Raw genomic sequence first — 11,171 nt, forward strand, 5'->3', positions numbered from 1 at the left:
ACTCATACAAACACAATATTTTTATAGGTATAAAAACACAACTATTGTTTTCTTCATTTGCATGGTAATTTATAAATTTTCACATGCAAACAGTGTAGAATATCCACAAGAATTGAAATTTACAGATCTAAAAAGGAAGAGAAAATTCTGGAAAAATCAAAAAATTTAAAACCATAATTTCACTCAGTGCTCAATGAATGTCGTCCTTAGGATCGAAAAAGATTTTAAAATCAAAACAAACATTTATTAATCCATGTTTTAATTAACAGAATGATCGTAAAAACTGTTCCCAAGCAATGACAAAATGTTTAAAGTATTAATTAAGTTATAAGCCTCAAACTGCCTGGTGAAACAACCACCCATTCTGTCAGATATTGTACTGTTCTCAGCACTAATGCCCCTCTAATTGTGCAATATCTGACAGACTGGACAATTTTGGCTTATTAAACCATTACTTAATTTTTCATCTTTACCTGAAGCTGTTTTTATGAAAATATCATGTGTTTTATAATGCCAAAAGAATAAAGATCTCTTTGCAAAATTTTAAGACTTGCTATACTTTTTTGATTTTTTAGGTATTAAATCTATTCATGCGTATGAAATAAAACATCCAATGTTTTTTATGTAATAGTCCACTACCGTTTTTGGGGGGTAGGTGGAGGGGGGTCTCTGCATTGGCTGCTATAGACAGGCATTTTAAATTTACAAAAAAATATATAGAAACTTCATTTTTAGATTGTTAATTTTATGAATTTTGTTTCAGGCACAATATGTACTTGATTTTACAATCTGTCTTTAATCTTTCAGTTTAAGCTGAAGAGGATTCATGTCTGCATGAGACTGAACATGGATTATCTCTTGGATATATTTATATTATACCAGTATGTCATTATATTAAATAGGAGGTTGTTTGTCATGAACTATTAACAAAATCACTGAAAAACATGCAGTCAGGCAATACAGGAAAAATGAATATATTGAAGCATCCACATAAGCTGCACAAAGTGCTTAATAACAGCCTGAGTTTTGATTGCAGCAATGTACAATTCGTAGATAGAGCATTGTTCAGGGTTTTTTGTGAGTCTTGTGTTTATTGTGTATTTGTGTATGTTGTTACAACATATCTAACAAATACAATTTGATATGTGATGGTGTTAAAGTAATGTGTTATTCGGGAGTACATCTTACTAGTCATGCAGTTATTCATTAGAGAAAACCACAAACAAGCCACAGTACATGTACTTTACTATCAGTTTGTACCCGTAATATGGGTATCATATAGAAACAGAATTTTTGAGAGTATTTTATTTTGGCATTATTATTTTTTTGAATTAATTATTGCTATAACAATAGATTAATTCTTCATTACAAGTACAGTATTAGTCTCCATTGAAATACAGGTATAGCATCAAATATGAAAATTATTTTTTTATTTTTGAAATTACAAATAAATTGTTAAGTAAAAAACAAGACTTCCTTTAAAAATTGGACAAAAAACAGTACCATATATGTGGTTATCTTTTGAGTCATGTGGATAACAATGATATGCATGTCCATATATTTTAGTAATGTACATGGGCATCATTTTATAAAATACTGTAGAAGCACATTTATTCGTTGGGTTAATATTTTGTTGTTTTTAAACCAAAACAAATCTTGATTGGATTTAATTTCATCTTATCTTAATCTCTAAAATGTACCATCTATCTCAATGTATTTATGAATACTTATGTTAAAAACTTGTCATTGATTTAATTTTATTATTAATCATTACTGTAGATTCCTTATTTTACACACGTCAAGTACTTAATTCCGCGATTCAACGGTTTTCCATCAAATCGCGAGAACATAAAATCTCGAATGCCGAAATTTTATCATAGTCTCTTGTCCGAAAATTAAAAATGTGATTTTAAAATACAAGAGAGGGGCTTTTCGTGTTTTTATGCGGATATTAATTCCTTGCATTTAATTAGGAGTTTACAGTACTGCCAACGAATATGATGAAATTAAATCCTTAACAAAAATATTTGTGCTTCTACAGTAACTGTGTGATATATCCAAATCAATTTTATATAATATTAATGTTTCAACTCAAAGTATCAACATGTAAATCAATCAAGATTTAAAACAAAGAAACATGGAAAATATATGGTTTTTATTTGCTATTGAACATTCCATAAGATGGAGAAAATTTTGTTGTAGTTCTTTTGATAAGTTCAGCCATGAAATTTTAATGATTAATCATAGCTTTACTCTGTCCCAGAATCTTTTTTCCATCACTTTAATTAAAAAAATAATTACATTAATTACCAGGTATTAGTAATTAAAAGTACATTTGAAATTGATTCAGTACAGGCAACGCAGTTTCTGCCTTGCCCGCACCCTGCGGTCCGAATTGTGACGTGGTGTAAGACAGGTGTCCCATGGCCAGGGAAAAAATCCAAGACTTCATTAACATGCCACCTCTTTTTACCGATAAAAATTGAGATATTCTGACTAATGGGGAGATTTATATTACAAAAATCTTGCATCAATTCAGGACTTTAAAGTACTCCTTTGACATTATCATTCTTGAACTGTCAGGTCATTTGAAATGTGAAATATTTGTAGACCTTTTATTTTTAGCTGTTTCCTTGAGCCTGACAAAATAGAGATGGCATCTATATGGAGAGGTCTTGGTATTGGTGAATGAATAGTTTGGATCTGAAGTATTTATGAATATTACATGATTAACAAAATGTGATGCAAAAACATCTTGGAACAGAGAATATAGAAAAATGTATAAAAAAGATGACTCGGTTAAAAAAGGTTGATTTTACTTGTTTAAAAATTCTACCTGTGTTTTTATTTTATCATATGAGGCATTTCCTCTGGAATGACCCGTTTTCATATGCCATTGTTTCCATTATGGAGTATACAATTTGAGTTCAATATATAAGCATATTTTTGCTTTTAGCTAGTGTTTGAATACAATATACTGATACATGTAGTTATTACTATTGAGAAATTTATTTTTTAGATTTATATGTACATTCTAGTCTATGAAGGTATATCCTCACTCAAGACTTCATTATGATTAATAATCAGTTTCATATATTCATTTCTTTTTATCAGAAATATATACTCGATAAGGACTAAATCCTGTAAAGAAGATTAAGATACAAATATATGCATTACACAGAAATTTAAAAAAAAACAGTTCAGACTAACTGCTTGCACTCAGTTAAACATTTGTTCAAGATAATGGACATATTTTAAAATAGTTTGTAAATTTTTATAGGGAATTGATTTCATTTTTTGAGAATTCACTCATACATACATGTTTATAGAAAAAAATTCATAGGATAGCATGGCCCCCGGATGATTAGAAATACACATTTTGACTGTGATATTTTAGTCATGTTTCTATGATGAACACCCTTTTTGATCAATGGAGAGGACCATTATATGTAACCGTTGAATACTGTCTTTTTTTAATGTCTTTTTTATTGATTCAGTCAGTCAGTATAGTTCGAGTGTGTATTTTCTAGCACCTTTGTAACGAGTAAATTTCAATGATGTTTCCTTTCTTCTTCTTCAGACACTGTTGGCTGTGCTGACCCTGAGGTCTGTATGTCTGTCTGTGGGAGTGAGTCGGGGTGTAGTAACATTGCTTACCCTACTCTGGTCATCAATCTCATGCCAGCAGGTAAGATGGGCAGGCTGCATTGTACAACTCCAAATCTAGTAGTCAACTGTTGTCAGTTGCTGTTAACTTCTTTGTACATGTAATATATGGTACCAATTTTATCTTAATCAAATCTTACAGATCAGTAGTAGACTTTCTTGGTAACTTCAAGGTTCATAAAAGTTTTCCCCATAACTTTGTTAATAATGCAGTTTAGAAGAAATGTCTGTGGAAAAATATTTTTATTAAGACTGCAAGGAATGAAATTCTTTGGGTCCAGTTAGTCTCTTAGCATGCTTCAGATGACTGAATGTATGACATTCAGCCAATTGAAGTTGAGAGCCTGTTGCCTTTGTTTACAGGTGCCCGGGGGATGATGCTTGCTGTGATGATGGCTGCCCTCATGTCATCTCTCACCTCCATCTTTAACAGCAGCAGTACTATATTTGCCATGGATATTTGGACCAGGATCAGAAAGCAGGCCTCAGAGTTAGAAATCATGATCGTAGGAAGGTACATGTAGTTCCATACTGATCAGATATTGCAATTTTTTCTAGAGCTTTTCAGTAATTTTTACAATAAATTTACATCCACTGAGTATTTTCTCCTCAGAATATTTCTAAAGTTTGATTCATAGGTCTACAGAAACTGACAGGACTGAAATCTACTTGATCCCTTCTAACCATTATCCATTAAATTGACTGCACATTTCCTCTGTGCTACATCTGGTGTATACACTTTTATAAAAACAGGTTAATGATATATTAGTATACACTGTCCGTCGATCTTTTTTCAGGCTTTTTGTGCTGGTTCTTGTGGTTGTCAGTATTGTCTGGATCCCCGTCATACAGGCCTCCCAGGGGAGTGAACTCTTTGTCTACATCCAACAAGTCTCAAGCTTTATGCAGCCTCCTATTTGCTGTATATTCATATTGGGTTTATTCTGGGAGAGATTAAATGAAGCAGTAAGTCTTTTTTCAGATGGTAAATGGTAATAGTTAATGCAGGATTTAAATTGTTTTCATTTCAAATTCAATGTGTAGTCAGATGTACATGTATATCCAAAACAACAATAATGGATGAAGTACTGTGAAAATGCAGATCATGTTCAATATGTTTTAGGGAGCTTTCTTTGGGCTTGTGATTGGTATGTTGATTGGGCTGGTTCGTTTTATTGTGGAGTATTCGTACACCCTCCCGAACTGTGTGGAGAACCTGCCAGACCCCCGGCCATCCATTGTGAAGGACTTCCACTACCTGTACTTCTCCTCATTCCTGTTTGTGGCCACAGGACTAGTGGCCATTGGAATCAGCCTTATGACAAAACCTATAGACAGAAGATGTGTAAGAGTTTAAAAAGAATAGTGTACCTAACATTGCAATTTAAATACAGAGTTGCTCCATAATATCTTATTTATGTTTGAATAACAAAGTTGCCAGAAGTATGATGGAGGGTAAATGGATGATAAAGTATTGTTAAATTTTTGGTTTTTGAACTTTTGAAATGAATACATTTAGATTCCTTAATCAACACAATTACATTATTCAGCCATTTTACTGTTGTGTAAAATCACGAGGATGTACTGTATACAGGGGAATATTTGCCCCCGTATTATTTTCGCCTCTTTCGACCTCGTTGTCAGTGGCGAATTTAAAACAACAAATTTCAATGTTCCAAGTTATCTCTTTAGTACAGTAGCATATCTGAGCGAATTTAAGATGGGGCAAAACCGTTTTCAAGTAAAGAAAGGCGAAAGTAACATGGGACAAAAATAACCCTGTATATAGTAATTTCATAGAGTTTAAAACTGCCAGAAAAATAGAAAGGGGGATTTGAAGATCAGCAAAGAATGCTTCTGGGGATTTTATCCAAATCATATAATTTCTTGCGTTTAATTAAGAATATACAGTGGTAAAGGTGTTAGTATTTCAACCCTCACAGCTTCAGCGACTGACTTGGTGGACTCGCCACAGTGAGGAGCCCCGTCTGGACATCGATGACTGGTTGGCCTCACAGTCCACTGGTTCTGATGATAACACCTCGGATGCAGCAAGCACAGAGAAGGAAAAGGGAGTAGAAATGGAAAACCTGGCCAAGAGCAATGGAAAAGGTAAAATTCTATCTGGCTGGCAATTAAAATTAGATTGGAATGGTAGGCATATGTCTTGCCCTTTAGTGTTTGAAAAAAGGAAACAAAACTGGATGATTTTTCATGATCCATGTGTTTTGACCATTAGTTTAAATTATTGGAGTATATTAGTTACCTAGATTGATTCATTCAAATATATTTGCAGCATTACAACTTTGTTATATAGAAGAAAAATCAGAATCGTCCTATTTGCTTAAAATTATTGCCCTATATTGTGAGCTTATTTTGAATCTTGAACCATGTCTTTGAACTGAACTAAAGCTACAAACGGGTATTTTCTGCGGCTTGAAATTTTTGCGGTTTAACCCCTAAAAAGTATCAAATTATATTCTGCGTTTTCAATTTCTGCGGTTACATTAGACCGCAAAAAAAAAATTACATATGTTTACTGGATTTTGATCGATCTAGGGGATAAACTTGTCGATAACTGTCCGTTAGGATTTGGAAGAATACTTCCGCGCTTTACATATTTTAAAATCGACATTCTTATCGTGTTCACGGTAAAATCAGAACTAACTCTCAAATGTTTTACAAGTCTACTAAATACTGCTTGTGAACTTTTCTCAGATCATTTATATTTCATACTCGACTAAACACACAGTCCTTATATCTGTTCAGCTATAATTGATATCGCACAGGTAACATGAGATAATTAGGTGTGAAATACGACGCAGAGCCCCCTAATTACGGACTGATCCCGTTTGAAAATTATAGCTTGTATTTTAAATAGTGTCAAAATAAGTGATTTTTTTTAAAAAATATTTTGCATTTTGAATTTTTGCGGATTTTTCTTATCCGCAAAATACCGCAAAAAATAAACAACCGCAGAAAATACCCGTTATACGGTAATTAAATGTTAAAGGTGTATGGCAAGTTGACAAGAGATTTAATTGAAAGAGTAGCAGAATTTGATATTTGAAAGAAATGTAGTTCAATCTGATTTTAAAGGAAATTATATGTACATTGTGATGGTCATTGTCACGGTCAAGTTCACAAGATTGACCAGTCTAAAACTCAGAGCTAGGATAACTCACTAGAGGATCCCTGCAACAATGATATAAAAGAATATATACACGGAATTGGGGTTGTCTAAAATTTTTGTAGACAAGCTGTGTTATCCTTTTAAATGGAAGTCTTAAAGAATTGACGTGTACAGCAACAAAAATTAGTAATTTGCCATGAAATTATGTGAAAGGAAACAAAATGAAAAAAAAAATTAAAAAAATGTCATTTGCAATAAAACACATTATATCTCTTCTCAGTAGTAAAATCAGTCATGTCAATGAAAGTTTAGGCTAATTTTTCAACAAAGTGTTATGGAACAATCCGTGATTGTTTTGCAAAATGGTGATGAACAGATTTAAAGTCGCAACAGAATTAATTTCGAAGCAGTCATCATGAATTTTTACTGAAAAATATATAATCATGGTACATTAGTAATATACCATTAGATAAAGTACATATTTTCATAATTTTCATACGAATTTAACAATATATCTTTATAAATGCCGTAGCTGAAGAAGCTGGTTTATCAGAGAAAATTGCCAACAAGAAAGCTGAGAGTGAACAAGGAGATGCTCTGGTGACAGCTAACAGCAATGAGGATCCAGAGGTCCAGATAGTAGAGGGCCCAGGTAACCATGTTTGATATGAACTTTAGCTCATTTTTATCTTAATAGTTGATACACAGCATCATTTGTATAAAGGTGGATACAAGGGTAGAAGGACTCACTTGAAAACTTAATGGTGATTTTTATTATATTGTGTCTTTGTGTCATTTATAGAGTTTTACCATTTAAGCTGTTGTCGATAAAAACATGTTTTCATCTCTTTTTCTGGAGCCATGTTTTCATCTCTTTTTCTGGAGCCATTAGTTCAGTTTCTTTCAAACTTGGGCAAGTTAGCATAAAGCATCCTTGATTACATTGCTTTAAAGTTTATTCCAAAGGGGGGGGCAATTCAAGAAAGTATGAAATAGGATAAGTTGTTTTAGGAATGTTTCTCTCAAGAACCAAATAGCCAGTACATGTCATATCAAAACTTTACCAAAGCTTCTTGATATTTGATAGATTCAAATTTATTTTATTTGTGACTGCCATTAATCAGGAATAGGCCCTAAAGGGGATTCAGAGTTCATCATAAAACTACTAAATTTTAGAAATATTCTTCTGCAGATCATAAGACTTTGATACATGCCAGGAATAAAGACTTCCTTATTAAAATCTATATAGTGTACAGAATGTTTAATTCATTCTCCCTCTAGGGTCAGCTAGTGGTCTGATAGGGGGTGTTTGTAATTAGGTTCAATTTTACGTCAGGAAGATAGAGATACTAGAAGCAAGTGGAATCTTTTAATGTAAAGATGTTTCAGATTTCTTTATACATGCATCATTGCACTGATAATACGTGGGGCAATGGATTTGGATATTATAGCAGATATAAGTGCAATACTTATGTAAAATCAAGTTTTATTTTATAAGCTAAAGAAATGCAATAACATTTTGGAATAGAAAGAGGTCACAAAGGGAATCTGCTAGAATGTAAACATACTTGTAAGCTTGTACTTGGAATAAAAATTGTCAGGGTTTTGAGTATGTGAAAGGGACATCGTGGGGCTCAAATTTATGTTTATATAAACACAGAAAGAGATTCTTCTGCAGAATATTATTATAATGGCTTTTTCTATAAAATTGAAAAGGAAGAAAAAAGTATGGTATAAAGAATCTTGAAAAAAAATAATAATGTTATAGAAATAAAAATATAAACAATATGATGAAAGCGACTCAATACTGCTCAGATGAGCAATGTGGCCCATGGGCCTTGTGTATTGGGGGATCTTTTTTTCAATTCATTGTTCAAACACTAGAAGTATGGTATTTTATGTTATTCAGGTTAGATCATTTCATAAAGGTTATTTTATACCATGAATATTTCATAAACTTCTTGAAAAAAAAATATATATTAAATCTATGTTCTGTGATTTTTTGTTAATGAAAATCCATTAAATCAAATGACTCATCTTTATCCAGTGACAGACCACTGGAACAAGTCTCCGATCTGTAAGTTAGCTTGGTTGTGGTCGTGTTTGCTATGTGGTTTGATTTGTTGCATTAACACCATTTGCCAATATTTTAAACAAATGTACAGCTGCATGTTACAACATAATAATAGCATGCATCTGTGAAGCAGACTTTTTGTTTCATTCTGTTTCTATGTTTAAATGTGTATAGTATATAAAATGCTCTGTCTGCTGCTGTTACAGTAAGGGTAGCACTGCCTCGTCGCATTGTGTACTGGTGCTGTGGGATAGAGGAGGACAATAAGACGTCCCTGGCTAGCCACACAGTACAGAGGAATGAAATGCTGTCCATCAAAGAGGATCCCGTCTGGTCCAAAGTCACCAACTGCTTTGCCATTTTATCCATGGCTGCAACAGTTTTCCTCTTTGTATTTTTTGGCTAAGGAACACAAGCTTTTTTTTTTTTATGTCTGCCAGCTGATGACTGGAAATCTTCAAAAAAATTCACCAAAAAAGTTTTTTATTTACTTTTTAGTCGTTTTTTGTTATTCCATGTTAGCTTATGATTTATAAAAGGTCTTTGTTTTGTTAGAAGTACTCCAAAAGAAAGATTATAAAATTTCTTCTTAATTGAAAAGTTTATAATTAATTGAGTTTAAGAAATATTTTTTTAAAATAAGATATTGCTTAAACAAATAATTAATTGAGAGTCATGTTATGCAAAGAAAGCAAAATGAAAAAATGTTTGAGGCATCATTTTATGGAGAGCTTTGGGATTAACTTGGGATTTTTACATCAGAGTAAAACACATATCAATTGAAATTCTTATTTTTGTTAGATCTCCTTTTATACACACTTCCACTGTTATCATATATATAGACACTTATTTCAGTTTATCCATTCAACTTACAGGGTAAAAATTTAAAACATTAATAGTTGGTGATAACTTAGAAAATAGTATTTAATATGCCATCTTAAAATTTGTTTGGAAGAATAAAAACTCCTGTAGATAAGGAGAGTTGATCTGATGATCGGCAAATGTAAAATTCCAAGTACATGCATGTGCAGTACCTACCGGTACTTTTTCCTCGTGACAGCCATTACTATGTATATGGCATAAAATGTAATATTACAGCTCTAACGGAATTGTTATTACAGAGTTTTTTGTAATTGTCTTTTAATTATTTGTGCTAGTTTCATTGGATATTATGTGTAATAATGAGTTAATTAGCACATGTCATGTAAGCCCTTGTTATTTTCTAGGTTAATTAAGATGCCAATATTCATTAAGACTTAAGCGCACATATACTTATATTGGCCCCAAAACTTTCTTTCTACTTCAAAAAGCTTATGAAATAATACAAAATGGTTTATTGATTATCTTTAGTATATCCCTGAGAAATTAGGGTTTATGAATGCACTATGCAGCAGTCCTTATTTTCATTGTGAGAAAGCCATATTTTACAATACTAAAGATGAGATATGTGCTTCTTGTATACTTTGAACAAGCCTTTGTGTATGTGAGAAAACACATATTGTACATCAAATTGTATGTGTAATTGTGCATACATATCTAAGAATATATTTTTTATACATGCTTAAAGTTTCTTGCATCTAGCTGATGTATTTCTATTGTATGAAGTACAACATTTTGTGATATGGATATATGTTATAGATTGTTTCTATTAAGTGCCATTCTCCAATTTTACCTGCATGCAGTGACAACCTCAAAAGTCAATTCACACCAGTAATGTAATTCATGTTTACATTAACCTCTTTAGAAATATGAATAACATGTAAACTGCAAAAAGTATTTAAAAACTCTCAAGACTAGAAATCCTAGCCCAAATATTTCTTGATGCATGATCAAGTCTGCGTGAAGGTCAGGTACTGAGCTTTGTTTTCTTTTTGATTCATGGTAATTTATAATCCATAATCATTTGACAGTTGCGTTTGTATTCAGGTGTTAATTAAAGACCACAGACCACTGTATTTTGAAAAGACCAAGTAAAACGTTAACATGCTTATTGTCAATCAATACGTGTTGATCAAAGGGACTTAATTCTGTCTTGGTAATGATGTGAATTATTGTACATAACCGTTAGATGTTGCACAAGAATCAGTTCTCTCAATACCGGTTTATTATCGCCGACTGTGATTTTTCAATTGCTGTTACTGGAAGGTGCAGTGCAGATGCTTTTAAAATAATCACATGATTATATGTAGAGTGAAATAATTTTTATAAAGTGTTTTCTTATTATTTTTAAGCCTTGTAAACCCTTAATTGTGTTGCTTTCTATATTTAATATGTATAAATATATATTGATACGTAGAA

General features: G+C 32.2%; 1 protein-coding gene across 2 annotated transcripts in view; it reads left to right on the forward strand.

Annotated features, from left to right (window-relative positions):
* LOC128192403 (sodium/myo-inositol cotransporter 2-like) overlaps window positions 1–11,171 on the forward strand; it is a 43,992-nt gene that overhangs the window by 32,692 nt on the left and 129 nt on the right. Inside the window, exons 10-17 of one of the 2 annotated variants that reach the window (XM_052865042.1) lie at window positions 3,581–3,688; window positions 4,030–4,180; window positions 4,464–4,632; window positions 4,790–5,011; window positions 5,610–5,778; window positions 7,332–7,451; window positions 8,847–8,876; window positions 9,080–11,171. The exon at window positions 9,080–11,171 is cut by the window's right edge and continues 129 nt beyond it. In XM_052865042.1, the coding sequence (XP_052721002.1) occupies window positions 3,581–3,688; window positions 4,030–4,180; window positions 4,464–4,632; window positions 4,790–5,011; window positions 5,610–5,778; window positions 7,332–7,451; window positions 8,847–8,876; window positions 9,080–9,279 (1,169 nt within the window). In that variant the 3' untranslated portion in view covers window positions 9,280–11,171. The remainder of the gene's footprint in view (window positions 1–3,580; window positions 3,689–4,029; window positions 4,181–4,463; window positions 4,633–4,789; window positions 5,012–5,609; window positions 5,779–7,331; window positions 7,452–8,846; window positions 8,877–9,079) is intronic. The other variant, XM_052865043.1, reaches the window with a different exon arrangement.

Source organism: Crassostrea angulata, chromosome 7 (assembly GCF_025612915.1).
Source record: "Crassostrea angulata isolate pt1a10 chromosome 7, ASM2561291v2, whole genome shotgun sequence".
NCBI lineage: Eukaryota > Metazoa > Mollusca > Bivalvia > Ostreida > Ostreidae > Magallana > Magallana angulata.